At 29.8% G+C, this 19,085-nt stretch overlaps 2 protein-coding genes across 3 annotated transcripts in view; one reads left to right on the forward strand and one right to left on the reverse strand.

Annotated features, from left to right (window-relative positions):
- Positions 1-14,700, forward strand: part of CERKL (ceramide kinase like) — a 210,315-nt gene extending 195,615 nt beyond the window's left edge. The window contains exons 9-13 of the mRNA XM_051986110.1: positions 760-785; positions 882-990; positions 4,424-4,520; positions 13,876-14,048; positions 14,319-14,700. Coding sequence (XP_051842070.1) covers positions 760-785; positions 882-990; positions 4,424-4,520; positions 13,876-14,048; positions 14,319-14,382 — 469 coding nt within the window. The 3' untranslated portion in view covers positions 14,383-14,700. The remainder of the gene's footprint in view (positions 1-759; positions 786-881; positions 991-4,423; positions 4,521-13,875; positions 14,049-14,318) is intronic.
- The window catches only part of ITGA4 (integrin subunit alpha 4), a 131,204-nt gene continuing 113,222 nt past the window's right edge, over positions 1,104-19,085 (reverse strand). The window contains exons 27-28 of one of the 2 annotated variants that reach the window (XM_051986101.1): positions 17,727-17,846; positions 1,104-1,333 (exon numbers count right to left, since the gene is read on the reverse strand). In XM_051986101.1, coding sequence (XP_051842061.1) covers positions 1,262-1,333; positions 17,727-17,846 — 192 coding nt within the window. In that variant the 3' untranslated portion in view covers positions 1,104-1,261. Of the gene's footprint in view, positions 1,334-16,703; positions 17,178-17,726; positions 17,847-19,085 lie in introns of those variants that run through there. The other variant, XM_051986100.1, reaches the window with a different exon arrangement.

The following is a 19,085-nucleotide window of genomic DNA, read 5'->3' on the forward strand; positions in this document are numbered from 1 at the left end:
TTATATAGAACATTAAATTATCTGGAATCTAAGTCTTTCTGACACTAAAGTCAGAATCCTAGTTTTTGCATCATGTTTCCCCTCCCTCTGAAGGTTTCGTCCCCAAAGAAAAATGGTAAGACAGGAGTAATATGAAAAATGTGAAGGTATAATTTAAGAGATTTGGCAACTAATCAGATATAGTTGGTGGACAGGGAACCATCAAATATGATTGAGACTTCAAGTCTAAAATGCTAGTAGAATAGGGAAATTGGGAATTGGGGAAAAAAGTAGGTTGGGGAGAAGATACTGGTTTTGGAAATGTTGAATTTTAGGGGTTGATGTGGTAGAGGTGGAGATCTGCAGTTGATAGTTAAAAATATTGTACTGGCTATTATGGGTAAGAAAGGAGCAATATATATTGATTTGAAAATAATTTGTATAAAGAACTAGTAGCAAATAGGTTTATAAAAAAAAGGGAAAAAAGGTAGATGGAGAAGAAAGAAAAATGATAGCCACAGTTAAGAGTATGACAAGACTAATTTACCAAGAAATGGAAGAGCATTCTAACTTTGCCTGGTTATCATCTTCTACATAATAATTTTCTATTCTTGAATGATTCTTGAAATCGCTAAATATATCATCATATATTATAATTTAATTCTTCAAATAAAGTTACTATTCTCAGAAAAAAGATGTAGTATTTAGTTTATTTTAAAGTCTTTTAATTTATATTTAGTATAGCCGTGTGTTTTTCACACAATGCATTTTTCTTTTTAGAAATGAACATAGAACAACAGAATCTGGTAGGTTCTAAAATGGCCTCTGTGAAATTTGAATAAGATATTGCTAACATATTGTTATAGTAAATCAGTGAAGTAATTATTTTTCATGACTTTTAGACTATAACAACCAGTGGCAGAAGATTCAGGGTCATTTCCTGAACATCAACATTATGGCAATCCCTTGCTGTTGTTCAATGATCCCAGAAGGCTTAGTTCCTAATACCAGGTCAGTAAAAGTTTAAAAGAATTCAAGTAATATTTATAAGGTATGATGTCTTCTTCTAAGACAACTGGATTTTTCTTTAAAATACCTGCTATTAATATCTTCTTACCTTATCATAGTATGGGTCATCTCAGCCTCCAATCTCAGAGATAATAATTAAGTTTGATATCTATGAAATGAGACCACTGTTCAATGAGATTATTTCCTTCAAATCTTGATCCCATAAGTGTGGGGAGCTATTGGGAGACAATTTCACTTGTTGATATATATTTATTCATAAAATATAGAAACGAGGTGAATGTAATAACTTTGGTCCAACAATTAATAACTTCAGCAAAGTTGCAGGCTGTAAAATAAGAACACAAAAGTCAACAGTATTTTTGTATAACAACAACAGAATCCAAAAGGCAATAATTGAAATTCAAAATATACAAAAATGCATAAAATATTCTCAGTGTTTATACATATCCATTTATACAATTTTCATTAGAGGAACAAACAATTTAAATAGTAGGAACAATATTCATTGCTTTTAGCAAGGCAAGGTTAATACAAAAATAATGATACTATCAAAAGTAATTTTCATTTTTATACTTCATAATTTAAATAATCAAAAGGATACTTTTCAGAATTTGATAAAATAATAATATTAATCTTCAATAATAAAAGATCTATATAGGAAGGAAATAATGAAAAAAAAAAGGTAAGACTTAAGAGAGAACAGCATCTCCAAACCTCAAATTATATTATAAAGCAACATTCAACTATTTGGTACTGTTTAAAAAATAGAAGTAGAATAATAGAATACAAGATAAGTGAGAATAAGAAATAATAGAACTCAGTAATCCAATGTTTGGTTAACCCTCAAACATAAATTACTTAGGAAAATATTTGCTATTTGATAAGATCTACTGAGAAAACGAGAAACCAAACTCTCAGAAATTAGGATTAGATCAAGTGCTTATGCAAAATTATACAATAAATTTAAAATGGATAGCCTCAATATTAAAGACTATCAAAAATTTGAAGAAATATAATAGAACATATATCCTTCACTGCCATAGGTAGAGGATTTATTCTTAACCAGCAAAGGGGAATGACAACATAAAAAGATTTTTAAAAATCATTAATGAAATTTAAAAGGACTTACACAAACAAAATTATTGAATCTAGGCTAAGAAAGGAAGCAAATGGGACCAAATCTTTGCATTAATTTTCTTGGATAAGGGTTTGGTATCCAAAATATATAGTCAGCTAACAGAAATAAATGACCAAAAATCATTCTATGATAGATAAACAGTTAAAGATAAAAAGTAACAATTCTCAAAAGAAGAATTGCAAATAATTAATGAACATATGAAAGAATATTCCACATAACTAACAATAAGTTATGTGGAATATAACTAACAATAAATAAGAAAAAGTCACATTACAACAACTCTAAGATTTTGCCTCATATTGGCAAATTGGCAAAGAAAAGAAAAAATAAGAATAGTTTACATTGGAGGGTTGTAGAAAGAGAACTATACTAAAGGATTATTGGTAATGATATGAATTAGTACAACCATTCTGGAGAGTAATTTGGAATTATGCAAATAAAATGACTAAAATGTCCATAATTTGACTTGAAATTTCTACAGCTAGACAAGGAGATTATTGATGAAAAGAAAGCCTCCACAAACTCCAAAGAATTTATATAAGCAGTTTTTTGTAGTAGTAAAGTACTAGAAACAAAGTAGGCATTAATAGATTCGGGAAGGCTAAATTGTGATACATCAATTTAATGAAAATTATTGGAACTATAAGAAATGATGATTATGATAAACATACAGATTCATGGAAAGACTCACAAGAACTGGTATAAAGTATGTAAACAGAGCCAAGGAAGCAATATATACCATGCATGACTATGCCAATATAAATAGAAAGAATACCACAAAAAAAAAGTGAATGTTGTAAAATTACAGAGAATAAATATGGCCCCAAAGAAGAGATATGAGAAATTTCTTCCTTTGCAGAGATGGACTAACTACAGACATAGGATATTCCATATTTTGTGAGATTGTTTAAAAGTTATTGATCAGCTTTTCTGTCTCTCTCCTCCCCTTCTTCCTCTTTATCATATCTTTAAAATAAAATATCTTGTCATTCATAGAATGATAGGGTAATTTAGGCAATGTTAAAACAAATATGTATCATATGTATTTAGAAATAACTTGTCAACATAAACTTTAAAAAAATTCTTCTTTTTTAATGTAAACCCTAAAACATTAAAGAGGACATGATATTTTAAAAAATAAATTAAATAAAAGCAGTAGAGTATAGTAAAAAGTACAGTTCTTAGATTCACAAAGTTGGGCTTCCCCACCCCTCCCCCCAGATCAATTAGTGATGCATCCTTGGACAAGCTATATGGTTAGCTGTCAACTGCTTCTTTTGTAAATTGAAGTGGTTAAACTAGATAATATTTAAATTCTCATAATTATAAAATCATATGACTTGTTAAATTTAAGAGCTTTTATTTTCCTGTTGCTGACTTCCAAACTTTTTCCTTAAAATACAATTTTAGTCATTTAAATAAACATAATATTTATGTTTATGTCTCTAGTCAAAAACTCTTTTTACATTATTTTCCCAAGACATTTAATGCTGCTGAATATTAATATGCAAATTTCTGCATATTAATATACATATTTAAGTCACAATAAATACAAACATTTACACTTTTTGAACTTATGATTAGTATTTTTTTACTCAGGATTATGATATTCAAATGACCAAAAAGCTTAAAAATATCAAATGGATGTGGATGTCAACATCCCCCTACCTTTTAATGCCAAATATAGTAATATCTTCTTGATACCTTACATTAAAACTTTAAGGATAATTTTTCCCATTTGAATTCAAAGCTCTTACAGGATTGGGTGATTTTTTTAAGTGAACTATATCAAGCTGCCACTGAGTTAAATATAATCATAACACCAAAATTACCCTTTCATATTCTCCCTTTTTTACTACCACTTAATTCCCTAACCTCTCTACCTGTTTGGGAGGTTCTGAGATTTAAATCATAATGTCTAAGAAATACTCATTTTGATTAGTGGTTTTTCCTTTTATGATTCTTTAATTGTGGATTTCTAGTAACTTTATGTCATGATAGTTGAAAAGAATGAATTGATTTCCTTTCCATGGAGCTTTTTAGTAAAATGGGTTTTTGAAGAATAAGTTAATTTATAAGCAGAATTGATTAAAAGTGCTCCACCGTAGTTTTAAAATCACTATAAAGTATTAAGAAAAAAAATAGTATATTATTAAATTAATTCCTCAAGTCTGCTAATAATTCATATTTATATACAAGGAACTGTGTAAATTCTTTTTTATTCTAGAATTCTAAATTAGATTTCTTAAAAATATAATAAAAATATTTTATTTACAGATTAAATAATGGAAGTATGACTCTTATTATTGCACGAAATACTTCTCGACCAGAATTTGTAAAACATCTGAAAAGATATGCCAGTTTAAAAAACCAGGTATAGTAAATCATTTTTGGTTATCTTGCAAAAAAAAAAAAGCCTACTAATCATGGAGGAATTTTTGCTGCCAATACTCACATAGATGTCCTTCCTTAAGAAGGCTTAGTTTCTTGTCTGAATACATTAGCCTATACTTATCTGAGTTTGGAAATCTCTAATCAGTCTAATAGAGATTAGTCTCCTTAGTACCATCTGCTATAATTCAGTTCTGTGTAATTTCCATCAGACCTCAAAAGAGAGTATGAATGAACCAAACTCAGGAAAAGCAAAGAGTTGTTATACTGAAGTATGGAGTAAATGAGATTAACAGCCTGCCTTTGTATATGGATGCCATCTTTTGGAAAGAAAAGAAAACTTTGGAAGAAAGCATGATGAAATTCAAAATTTTTGTTGTTGATATTATTGCAGCAGATTTTCTTTCAGATTGTGCCCTTTAAATTTCTCAGATAATATTTTATAAATGAACATACATTCAGCAGTTAGCAAAAATATACTGATCCAAAATGCACAGCATTTCAGATGTAAACATTGTTTAGAATGACATTTGGGACTAGAATAAATTTTAATTTTTTTTAACCATTCAAGGGATTCATTTTATCTTTAAAAGACAAAGTGGGAGGGACAGCTAGTGGTACAGTGGATAGAGCACCAGGCTAAAGTCAGGAGGACCTAAGTTCAATTCTGATCTCAGACACTTACTACTTTCTAGCTCTGTGACCCTGGGCAAATCACTTAACCCCAAATGCCTCAGAAAAAAAAAGTGGGGAATATAAATCACATCCTTTCTATAACCAATATGATGCAATGAATAAAAGACTGAACTACATATATGAAGAAATTTGTAAATTTCTAAACTTTTTTTCAGTCTCAACTTTTGAAATACCAGGTCTTCCTGGCTTTAAATTCAGCATGATTTTCACTGAGCTGTATTGCTTTTATACAGTGTCAATGGTATTCTACTCAGGAATGTAGAGTTTCTATGGTAACTTACAAAATTTTCCCTCAATCTCAGTAAATATCAGTATCTAAAGGGTAGCCAAGATATACAAATATAATAGATATTACACAAAATATTCTATTATTACAAAGTACTACAACAGTGAATTTTGTCTGTCTTATGCAAGCACACCCAAACTTAAGTCATCTAAATGTGTACTAGTCCTCAAAGTACTCAAGTTGAGAAATCAAACATTTATTCCAACAATGCTGCCATTATTAATTTTTTTGAAATCATCATTTTAGATTCCCTGTAGAGCATTTTACAAGACCCACAGAAGAAAAAAAAAACCTTAGCACTTTCTATCCACTCCTTCCACCAAAGAGAAAGATTTTTTATCTATGGGGAATTATCAGTACCAGAAATGATAGGCTATCATGTGTGAGGAAAAACCTAGACCAGTATAGGATGGACCATAGAGAGTTCAGAGAAGAATATTATATAAGAAGATTAGAAATTAGAAAGAATGCCAAACAAAGATATTTATATTTGATTTTAGAGGTAATAGGGAGCTCCTGGAGTAAATTGGAAGAAATGAGGAGTGATATGGCCAGAATGATACAATAGTGCGAAATCATGAAAAACATTATTTTAATTATATTTAAAAGCAAAATATTCCAAAACACACAATTTTCTCAATAGATTCAGAAAAATGCCTTTAACAAAGTATACACTCATTTATGCTTAAAAGCTTTACAAAATATAGACATAGAGGGACCTTTTTTAAGATAATAAAAAAAAACTTTATAAAATCAAAAGCAAATATCACATGAAATAAATACATTAGAACCCTTTTGAATAAAGATGGGAACAAGGAAATGATATTCTTATTAGAAATAATTTTTGAAAACCTAGCAATAAGAAGTCTAGGAAAAGAAACCAAAAAAAAAGTGTTAAAACTATTCTTATTTGCTGACTTATGATGATATACTTGAAAAATCCTAGAAAATCTTCAAAGATATTAATTGAGACTATAAGTAATCAAAAATTAATAACATTTCTTCATAATAACAAAACACAAGAAACAAAAAGAGAGAGAAATACAATTTCAAATAGCTACCATATAAAATATCTGAGGATAAACATACCAAAGCACACAAAATACTTGAATAGATTGTTGTATCTTAAACTTTAATAACTTTAATATTTTTAATAACTTAGATCTTTAATAACAAGATGTAGGCCATGCCAGTGTAATAAAAGAGACATTAACAAACATTTTTTTCAATTTGAATGCTATACCAAAAATTTCATGGGAGTACTTATAGAATTTGATAAAATAATAACAATATTTTTCTGGAAAATAAAAAAACAAACAAACAAAATATCAATAGTAATGATAAAGAGAAATAGGGATGGACTGAGGATAGCATTTGCAGACCTCAATGTGTTACCATGAAGCAACAATCATCAAAACCATTTGATATTATTTAAAAACTGGATCACTTAATCGACTATTCAAGGGAGAAGCAGAAACCATAGAACTTAATAACTCAGTGTTTGATGAAGTAGAAAATAGAAAATCCCCCAGGGAAAAATATTTAGTAAAAACTTTTGAGAAAAATTCAAAACATTCTGGCAGAACATCTTATATTACATTCCACCATAAATTATTTTTCAAAAATTGTTATATTTATTCTTTATTCATTTACTTTTCACTCACCATTTCCATGACACCTTTCTTCTAGCCATTGTGTTCAATTCTCACCTATCAAAACTTGAACTTTGTCCCTAGAACTACTCTTGGATATAAAAGTTATTTTCACCTTATTACCCAGAGACATATCTCAATGTTATCATCATTTTAAAAAATGGTATCATTAATGTACTCCCCACTCCTTTCCATCTCCCATAAAATGCACTAGAGATTTCACAAAGTGGTTTGTGAAGATCAAATGGAGAAAATGTAAATAATATATCAGGTAAGGTATTATTTTTAACACTTGATTTAATCATGGTATTATATTGCTAATAGATAAAAAACAAAAACAAATTCTACATTTTTTTGCTTAATAATGAATACAATGCTATATTTTCATTTCCCTCAGTCATCTATCATTTCTGAAATCCTACAAAATAGGCATGAACTACCTTAAATGCGTATAAGTTTTCTATGGGTAGGTAGATTTATTTTCAAAATATACACAAAGGTAGTTTTCAACATTCTTTCATGGAAAACCTTATTTCTCCCTCCCTTCTCCCCACTTTCTTCCCCAGACAGCAAGTAATCCAATATATCACCATAAATTTTTAAAAGAGTACATTATCTTAATATTAAAAATCATACTGTGAAAAAAATTAGAAGAGAAACAAAACATAAACCTTCCCCAGCTAGGGATAAGACATGTATTCTTTTCTTTTTTTATTATAGCTTTTTATTTACAAGTTATATGCATGGGTAATTTTAGAGCATTGATAATTGCCAAACCTTTTATTCCAATTTTTCCTCTCCTTTCCCCACCTCTCCCCTAGATGGCAGGTTGACCAATACATGTTAAATATGTTAAAGTATAAATTAAATACAACATATGTACACATGTCCAAACAGTTATTTTGGTGTACAAAAAGAATCGGACTTTGAAATAGTACAATTAGCCTGTGAAGGAAATCAAAAATGCAGGCAGACAAAAATAGAGGGATTGGGAATTCTATGTAGTGGTTCATAGCCATCTCCCAGAGTTCTTTTGCTGAGTGTAGATGGTTCAATTCATTACTTCTCCATTGGAACTTATTTGGTTCATCTCATTGCTGAAGATGGCCAGGTCCATCAGAATTGATCATAATATAGTATTGTTGTTGAAGTATATAATGATCTCCTAGTCCTGCTCATTTCACTCAGTATCAGTTCATGTAAGTCTCTCCAGGCCTTTCTGAAATCATCCGGTTGGTCATTTCTTATAGAACAATAATATTCCATAATATTCATATACCACAATTTATTCAGCCATTCTCCAATTGATACTCAGTTTCCAGTTTCTGGGCTGCCACAAACATTCTTGACATACAGGTCTTTTCCCCTTCTTTAAAATCTCTTTGGGATATAAGTCCAGTAGTAACACTGCTGGATCAAAGGGTATGCACAGTTTGATAACGTTTTGAGCATAGTTCCAAATTGCTCTCCAGAATGGCTGGATGTGTTCACAATTCCACCAACAATGTATCAGTGTCCCTGTTTTCCCACATCCCCTCCAACATTCTGCATTATCTTTCCCTGGCCTTCTAGCCAATCTGACAGGTGTATAGTGGTATCTCAGAGTTGTCTTAATTTGCATTTCTCTGATTAATAATGACTTGGAGCATCTTTTCATATGGCTAGAAGTAGTTTCAATTTCTTCATCTGAGAATTGATATGTATTCTTAACCAAATAAGAGAGACAATTAAAATTAGATATGAAGTAGCTTTGTTCATGAAACTAAATAGCTTCTTCAGTGATGAGATTTATATGCATAGGCTAATAAGGAAAGTGGTTAAAAAAATCCAAAAAATCTTTTGCTTCACATTTCCATGGTATAGAAATATTTCTAGATATAGAAATGATTTATAACTATATAAGACTAATACTCATTCCCCAACACATAATTGGTGAAAGGGTATGAATAGGTTTTAAAAGATTTGTCAAGTATTTATAATCACTTAAATAATGCTCCAAAAGGCAGAACCAAGATGGCAGAGTAAAGACAGAAGTTTCTTTGAGCTCTTCCCCTACTCTCTCTAAATACCTAAATATTATAACCAAATTCCAAACTTCCCAAATCAAGTAAGTAATATTGCAAGCAGCCAAAAAAGAAATAAATATCACAGTCAGAATAAAACAAGATTTAGCAGCTTCTATATTAAAGGATCAGAGAGTTTAGAATATGATATTACAGAGAGCAAAAAAGCTAGGCTTACAGCCAGAAATCACTTACCCAGCAACAATTAGTATAATCCATCAGACAGAAAAATTGACATTCAGTGAAATGGAAGATTTTCAAGGTTTACTGATGACAAGATCAGAGCTACATAGAAAATTTAAAATTTAAACATGCAAAAGAAACATAAAAAGGTAAATATGAAAAAGAAATTATAAGGGATTTAATAAAAACTTTCTAATTATTAGGGAAATTAGGATAAAAAAACAGATGTGTGAGCTGAATGCAATGGGATGATTACTTAAAAAAATAAAATTAAGAGTTGAGAAAATAGAGTATATTGGGAGAAAGGGAAAAAGAGAGGTAGAATGGGATATATTATCTTACATAAAAGAGGCCTGAGTGAAATTTTACAGGGGAGGGGAAAGTGGAGGAAGTTGGGAAGGGAGCATATAAACCTTTACCTCCTTAGAATTGGAATAACACATTTATTTGGGAGTAGAAATCTATTTTACCATATGGGAAAATAAGAAGAAAAGAGGATAAGAGAAGGGAGGAGGGGAATTGATAGAATTGAGGCATTTTGAGGAAAGTGAAAGTCAGAAGCAAAACACTTCTGAGAATGGACAGGGTAAATGAGAAAGGACAGGAAAAACGGGAAATAGGATGCAGGGAAATATATAGTTGGCAATCCTTACTGCAAAAAAAATTGTAAATTTCTGATAAAGACTTTCCTCAAACATATAAAAAAATGTAGACAAATTTACAGAAATAGGAGCCATTCCTCAATTGATAGTCAAAGCATATGAATCCAAAGTTTTCAAAGTAATAAACATGATCTATAATCATGTAAAAATACACTAACTTGATGAGATATATGCAAATTAAAATAATTCTGAACTACTACCTCACACTTATCAGATTGACTATTATCAAGGAAAAGGAAAATGAGAAATGTTGGAGGAGATGTGGGGAAATTAAAATATTAACGTACTGTTGTTTAAGTTGTATACTGATTCAATCATTCTGGAGAGCAATTTGGAAATATGCTCAAAGGGCTATAAAACCATGCATACTCTTTGATTAAGTAATACAACTACTAGGACTGTGCCACAAAGACACAAAGAGATAAAAAAGCAAAAAGGAAAAGGATATAAGTGTACAAATAGGTTTATAGCAGCTCTTTTCCTGGTGGCAAAGAATTGGAAGTTGAGAAAATATCTATTAATTGGGGTATGGTTGACCAGTTGTATATGATTGTGATGAAATACTGTTGTGCTTTGAGAAATGATGAACAGGATGCCCTCTAAAACATGGAAAAACATGAACTGATGCAAAGTGACATGAGAAGAATAAGGATACATTGTACACAGTAACAGCAATATTACATGATGATCTACTATGAATATCTTAGGTATGATCAAAGACAGTTCTGTAGAACTATATGATGAAAGGTGCTATCTATCTCCAAAGAAAGAATTGGTAGAGCCTGGATGAAGATGAAAGATATATTTTTTTCTTTCCTTTCTTTTTCTTGTGTGTGTGTGTGTGTGTGTGTGTGTGTGTGTGTGTGTGTGGTTTTTTTTTTGCTTGTATTTTCTTTACAGAGTGGCTTGTATGAAAATGTTTTGCATGACTACACAGGTATGATCTCTGTAAAATTGTCCTTTTAAGGGAGGGGGGAGGGGAAAGGAGAGATTTGAAACTCAAAATTTAAAAAAATGTTAAATTGTTTTTACATGTAATTCAGAAAATATAAAATGTTAAGTTTTTAAAACAATGCTCCAAATCACTAACAGAGAATTACAAATCAAAAGAACTCTGAAGTTTTATCTCACAGACCACGAATTCACAAATTGTGACAAAAATGGCAATACTCAATGTTATTGAGTTTATGGAATAATAGGTAGAATAGCATATTGTTGGTGGAGCAGTGAAGTAGGCCTGCCATTTTGAAAAGCCATTTGGAATTATGCAAATAAAATGACTTAAATGTTTATTCTGTTTGAACTATAGATTCCATTACTATGCTTCTTCACATAGTAGAAGGGGGAAGGGAGGACCTCAGAGATATTGGGAATAACTATTAAGATATAAGAAACAGAAGATATTAATAAAAACAATTTTTTAAAAAATCAGATTTCAGTTTTTGTACAATTTAATTACATAATAGTTATTTTAAAGTAGATTTACATATATTGTTAATATCATTTTATAGGTGAAGAGAAATACCCAGGTTTAATTGTTTATTGAGACAATTTATGGTTAGAAATAGAAAACCTAGGACTCTGACTCCAAGTTCAGAACTTTGTTTACTATATCATGTTGGGAACTTCCAGTCTAGTGTGAAGAGACCAAAATAAATACAAACAACAGTATTTTAATATTTTTATTTCTACTAATGAAAAACATACTTTAGCTATGACAATCAATAAAAGGATTATAGCATCCCCCTTTACTTCAACATAGAGGAAGTGGAGAATGACCCTGTAATTATAGTTTACTCCTTTGTTTTGTTGCTATTTTTACACAGTTATCCATATGGCAGTCCTTTCATGAACACATACCATACATACATAAGTACACATATGTATACATAGATGTGTGCTTGTGTCTAGGTATACACAGAGAGAAAGTCATTATAATCTAATCCTTTTTATGTATTCATGTATTCAAACCTGTGATTTCATCTGTGGAGTAACTTCCCTATGTGGAAATTCCCTTCAGTAATATACATACAACTTCTTTGTAATAAATAATTCTAGAGTTGACTATGAGAGGTTGCTCATGATCAAAGCTAGTATATATCAAAAAGTAGGTTTTGAGACTAGAATGCACATGTATAAACACATATGTACAGATGGATATATTGTATATCTAATATATTTAACATGTTGACTAACAAATTTATATGTACAATGGAAAAAATGATTAAGCAATAACTAATTTACAATTTGCTACACATTGTGCACTCAAATATGGATGATGATGGATGTAAATCATTTTATAGTTGCTCTGAATAGAAAATATATCATCATATTGCAGATTCAGAAAGTTTCTTCTTTTTAACATTCAATCACTCAAACTGTAATATTCTTTGCTGCTTTTTTTTACCAATTATTTTGAAACAATTTTCTTTCTGTAGCTCAATAAATGAAGCTTTAATGGTAGATAATGGTAGAAGAATTGGTAACATAATTGGGTTTGATAATCAGAAGTAGCTATTTTTAAAAGTCACAGGTTATTAATAATTTTGCATAAATATATGCAGTGGTATTGAAAATTGAAGTGTCAGCACATTCATTTTTAAAATTTTTATACTTAATGTGTACATGTACATGAAAAAATAGCATTTTTTAATGTTTCTTTTTAAAATGCTAAAGAATTCAGTTGCTAGGCTATGCAAACATTTCTTTTTTAGCCATGGCTACTTAAGAAGATTGACCACTAAGATATGAGCAATATGCTCTATATCCACAGGAGGAGAACCCACATTTACAAAATCACACATTATATTCTGTATTTATAATTTTATTTCTTCTACTTTCTATCCAAAATTGAAGCAAGAAATATTTAACTTATCATGTATTCAAATAGCCAAAAGGATTATAATTGCCTGAGTGGAAAATGCTCAGCAGTAATTATCCCAAATATCTTACTAATGCATTTAATCTTTTAATGGAGGCGATTTGGTATTAAAAAAAAAAAAAGAACACTGGGAGATAAAGTCTAGTTCCAGTTCTGCCACTAAAGAGCTGTGTGACCTTGGGAAATTAACACCCATGCCTTAATTTCATCAGAATAAATTTCTATAAGTGGCATGTACAGAACAGGGCAACAAAATTGTACATGATTAGAACTTGCACTAAATTTATGCTATGTATATAAAAATTTCAAAATATTAAAATATTAATAAATTAAATGAAATTGCTTTATGTATAAAACTTAGATTTTTGTTCAGACTACTTTGCTATCATAATTTAAGAGTTAATATTCAGATTTAGCCTTTCAACATGGGCCACTTTACATGTCATATTCTTAATTATAATAGATTATTTCATAAAAGCATAATTAATCGAAAATCAAGTCCTCCCATGAGTAAATTGGGATTTATTGGCAAATCTAAAAGTCATATTTGTTGTATCTTTAAGCAGATTGCTCCAATGCTTAGTATAGCACCTGACACATAGTAGGTGCTTAAAAATGTTCATTGATTGACTGCCATCATGAATTTGCTTCAATTTCCATCAGAAAAGCCATTCTTTACCTCAGTGATCTCAAGCACTTCAGGGAAATGAAAAATTGCTTCTAACAAAAATGTTGAGAATCTTTTATTTTAAAGTAAACAATTAAGAGATTAAGGAGTTCCAAGTGATCTATCATCCATGGATAACATCACTGACAGAGGTCAATGGAATCATGTTTATATGCATTATAGTATATTAATCTAACTTGATTGTATTACCTATTCAAAGTAAAATAAATTAAAATGTTTTATTTTAGTTTAATTTTCCATTTGTTGAGACCTACACTGTTGCAGAAGTAAAAATCCAACCAAGAAATAACTGTGAGTGTGACACAGGAGAATTTCAGTTTCATGGAACATCTAGCAAAAAAAATTACCCTTGGAATGTTGATGGAGATTTAATGGAAGTGGTATCAGAGGTTCATATTAAGTAAGTATATCTAGCATTGTTCATTGACAACTAAGTAGTCAGGAATGCAGTGAATGCTCAGCTAAAGTTAATTCATGATGTTGAATCAGCATGTAGCTACCTCAGTTTTTCTCAGTATCTATTTGCATTTTATGTGTGCTTAATTGTTGACAAAAGACTTTGTATGACACATAGGGCACAATATTATGTGCAGGTGACAAGACATTATAAAAATTAATATAATTTTGAATAAATTAATAGAATCATAAATGACAAATATTTTCTTTACAGGGTGCATCCACAACTTATCAAGCTTTATGGAGGACATCTGGAAGAAATGAATGACTACAAATAATATTAAATTGTTATTAGAAGAAATGTATAAAATTGGGATATTAATAGCCCAAATAATTTTAAAATCAAAATGCCTATGTTATAGAAAACATAAATTTTAGCTTTTAAAAATCTATAAAAATTAGAATGAGTTGTTAAATAATTTTAGTAAAATATATATTTATTGATAGTGCAGATCAAGATTTCATGGGTTTTTTTCCAGTCTATTCATAGAGTAAATCATCCAAATAACTACAATTGTTCTAACTTAGATTATTAAAATAAAATTAAGATTTTGCATTTTTTTGAAATGAATAAACTCATTTTGAAAATTTTCTAACATTTGTTTCTTATAGTCTATCCATATAATCTTCTGCAAATAGCATTTATATTCTCACTATCATATCTCTCCAAAATTCTATCATTATTCAAACTTATTTAACTAGATGATTAGTGAATATTTCTACAAAATAAGGAACTTATACTTCAAATATTTAAAATGTTAATTCATAAAACAAATTTTTTACACATTCCATTTAAAAATAAGCAAAATTTTTGCTCATGTAACTCTTTAAAATGCTTCTTCCTCATAAAGAAGATTTTAAAAGTTTATATTTTCTCTTATATGTGAGATTTTAGAAATTACTGCATTTCAGTACATAATTGTGGCAAGTGCATTACACTTAGTACTGAAATACTCATTTCAAATTAGGAAGGAGAACAGATTACAGAGTTCTTCTAGCAGAGAATTCTTATGGAGATAGATAATCAAAGGCCACAATTTTAGGGATTTTTTAGGCAATGACAAAAATGTGATGATGGTCTGACCCCACTTAATATTACCAGATACTGGAACCTGGAAAAGAAAGCTCTAAGAATTCTAGAATCACAAATATATCGAAATATCACAAAAATATTCATTAAATATTTTGTGCAGTTTTTTTTTGTAAAACATGTTATTTTACATTTAATCAACAACAAATAAAGAGCTACAAAGATAAATCAAAGAGCTAGATAACTGGGAAAGAGATTTTATCAGGTTTTAAAAAGTTATATTTTTTGCCACATATACAAAGATACAGATAAGCAGATCCTGATAAAATTGTATTTGTCTAGTTTTTCTATCATCTTATTAATATACATGTAATAAATAGTACAATTGAAATGCATTTCCATTTGCAAATACAACATAAATTATCTAAAAACCTGTAAATAAACTATTTTATGACGTTAAAAAATTACTTTACATTTTAGTAGAAATATTTGCTATATTTAGATTCTTTGTATTTATCCTTAAATTCCCAAATATTTTAGTATGTTTAAATTTGTGATTTCCTGTCCATCTTTTGAAAAAACAAAAACAAATAAAAACTGATGAATATTCATTTAATACTAGTAGTTGAATAGAACACATTACTATTCAAATATATATTAGTGCATTTCATTATTCTCCAATCATAGAAGTATTTCTGTATAATGGTTATCCCTAAACAGCTTTAATACTGTTTTCATCATTAGTGAGGTATGGTTTTCACAATACATACATCATATACATCAGTGTATTTCCTATTCAGATATTAGCTAAAGTGCAACACTCACAATCTGTTGTCTCAATATTAAAAATATTATGGAAGTAAATACTTTTTCAAATTTACAAACAATCAGTTAAAAAAACTATTTTCTTTGATTTGTTCATGGTACCATGGAAGAAAGTATATTGTGAATATATGTATGTATGTATGTATATATACATACATATATTCACACAAGTTGAAGAAGCACAAATGAATCTTATATTCTTATACATAATAATGCTTATTTTACATATATGTGTACATTAATCCATAGACCTAACCCCCCCACACACACACATCATTTACTCTCTTACAGTATAACCCTTTTAGTTTCATGTTTGATCAGTGTATTATATATATATATATATATTATATATATATATATAATATATATATATATATATATATATACATACACACATACATACATATATATAATTCAGCTATTATTTTCTTCAGTTATTAAGTATTATAAGCTGCTTAATAAATAGTTGTTGATTGGAATCCAAGTGAAGCAAGTTATAATCAAAGATCATTAAAGATGCACTTGTTTTAACATAAGGTAATCCTTTTCTGATCATCTTATATAGGAAGGTCTGAAAACAGCTCTTTGAAATATAATAAACAATACTTCATGAAGATCTATTTTAAATAGGAAAACTATTTCTTCCAAAGCAACTTATGTCCATTTGATAAGAGTTTGTTTCATCACTATAATGAGTACAGCTAGAAAGTACATGTATTCAAAAGGATGCTTCAAGTAAAAAGGTTTGCTAAATTGAGTTTCTTATTCTTTCCATGATTTATCTCAATTCACATATGCTGGCATCCCACAATCTCTTCAGAGAACTACTTAGCATGAGAAAATATTTTTTTTTAGTGTTCTTCAATCCTTCTGACACATGAGAAAAATGCTGTCTTTGATTATTTCATATATCTCTTCTTCATTTTTCTTGAAACAACAATGACCATTTAGATCCTTTATTTGAATTATAATGCATTATACCACATGGTCAAATTTAAGCTTTTTCGCCCACTAAAAGAACATCAAGAGGAGTAAACAAAGGAAAATCAGTTGACAATGTTTTCTTGTAAGAAGTGTCTTCCATCTTTTTAGTTAACCTGAGACTGGTATACTTTAAAGAAGTCTTTAATTCTCTTTATTGCTATTGACATAGCTCCAACTGTCTCTTCTATTTTCCTCTTGAAGAATAGCTTTGTATTCTCTTTTAAAGAAACCTGCCTGAATAAAACAATACCATTTTACAGTCATTAACCAAAATTATAATAGAGGATGAAAATAAATCCCACAAAGACATTGTAACCTCTTCATATATTGTTAATACTGGTATTCCTTTCCCCCCCTTTCCCTTAATTTATGCTATAGCTCCTAATGTAACTTTAACAATGACCAAATACTGTGGGAGTATTACCAAATACAAAGAAGAAGGCCAAAAAATGTCTCTTATTTGACCTAAGGCAAACTCTGAAGGGGAAAAAAAATGATTCTGGATTTCCAAGATTTCTCTCATCAAAGAAATTAAGGAAACCAGAAAGCAAATAATTTAGTTTAGGCATTTATTTAAAATGTAATAATCCTGCATTTAGAAGACAATTTTTCTTGAGAAAGATATCAATAAATTGAAAGTTGGAAAAATAACAAGAAATCAGAGTAAAATGGATTTGGAGAGTTTTGAGTGAAACCACTAGATTTCAGTGGTTTTTTTAGTCTTAAAAAGGAAATAATCCTACTGGATTTGATAAAATTTGAGAAATAGGCTATGTGACTTACCTTCCACATGATGTATGAAAGGAATAAAAATACAGTGAAACCCAGTATAAAACTGGTTGCTATAATCATCATACGAAAATATGGTTTTGGCTTTTGGTGATGCAATCCTTCCAGATGGACCTGCATCAATTTAAGAAAAAAAAACTTAAGACATCACTTCAAAAAAGCTAACATATAATTCATGGGTCATTGTCCCCCACCAAAAAAATAAAAGGAATGAAGAAAATTTAAAAGACTTACAATATGCAAGTGGAAGGAACACCTGCATCAGTTAAATGTATCCTTATCTCACATTCACATCCCTACTAACTGGCAACTTTTTGATCCTGTATTCCTTCACAATGAGTACTTTGGGCAGCACATGATGTAGTAAATAAATTAAGTAGTAAAATGCAATAAATCAAGTAGTAAAATGTCACTAGTATTACAAATATATGAATACAGAGAAAATACTAAGAGAGAAGAGAAAGCCTATGACAGTCATAGAGTATATGCATAAAAAGGGGATGGCCATGGATTCCAGAAAAGGAAGTTGATAATAGAAGTTGATATATCAAAATGTATTCCTGATTTATGAAAAATATGATCTTTTTTCTCCCACTATTCTTCTGTCCTCTCTTTGCTTTCTTTCTTCTGAAATGTTGACTCTATAGTTAATAGTTCAGTTTACATTATTCTCTATTGTAGTAAAATCCCTTGCTCCTGGTTGTACTGCTACTATTTCCAAACTCTACATCAATCTTCCCATTTACCTTATCAGATCCTACTTATAAACTGCTAACACTGCTGAAGGAAATCACATAATCATGGCAACTGGATAATGTATAAATTTATGTTTTTAGAATTTCTCCTGCCTCCCCACGCTCAATTCCTTTCCCATCTTGATGCTGCCCCATCATTTGCAATGCAGACAAAATCTACCTTGATCCTCTTCATTGCCTCCCTAGCCTAACTACTCAGAATTCTTCAGGATAGTTGAGCTGGAAAAATCAATGAGAAGGCTTTGCCTTCTTCTTTTATTCCATCTCTGCCATCATACCAATCAACAACACTGTGGGTATCCTTACCCCTTCACTATGTGCCCTCCTCCTCAACCACAACTACCCAGGACCCCATCAAGCCTATTTGACTTCTTATATCACTTTAATGAGATGGGAATCACTAACCTCCCTGCTTCTATCCACCTTAAAAGTGAATTTTCTTTTACATGTTGTCTTTCTTATTAGTATGCAAGATCTTTGAAGGCAGGGATTATTTGCCTTTCTTTGTAGCCCTAACACTTAGCAAGTGCCTAGCCTAGAGTAAATATTAAATATTCACTGATTGATCAAATAATACAAACATACATATTAAGATGGT

Source organism: Antechinus flavipes, chromosome 3 (genome assembly GCF_016432865.1).
Source record: "Antechinus flavipes isolate AdamAnt ecotype Samford, QLD, Australia chromosome 3, AdamAnt_v2, whole genome shotgun sequence".
NCBI lineage: Eukaryota > Metazoa > Chordata > Mammalia > Dasyuromorphia > Dasyuridae > Antechinus > Antechinus flavipes.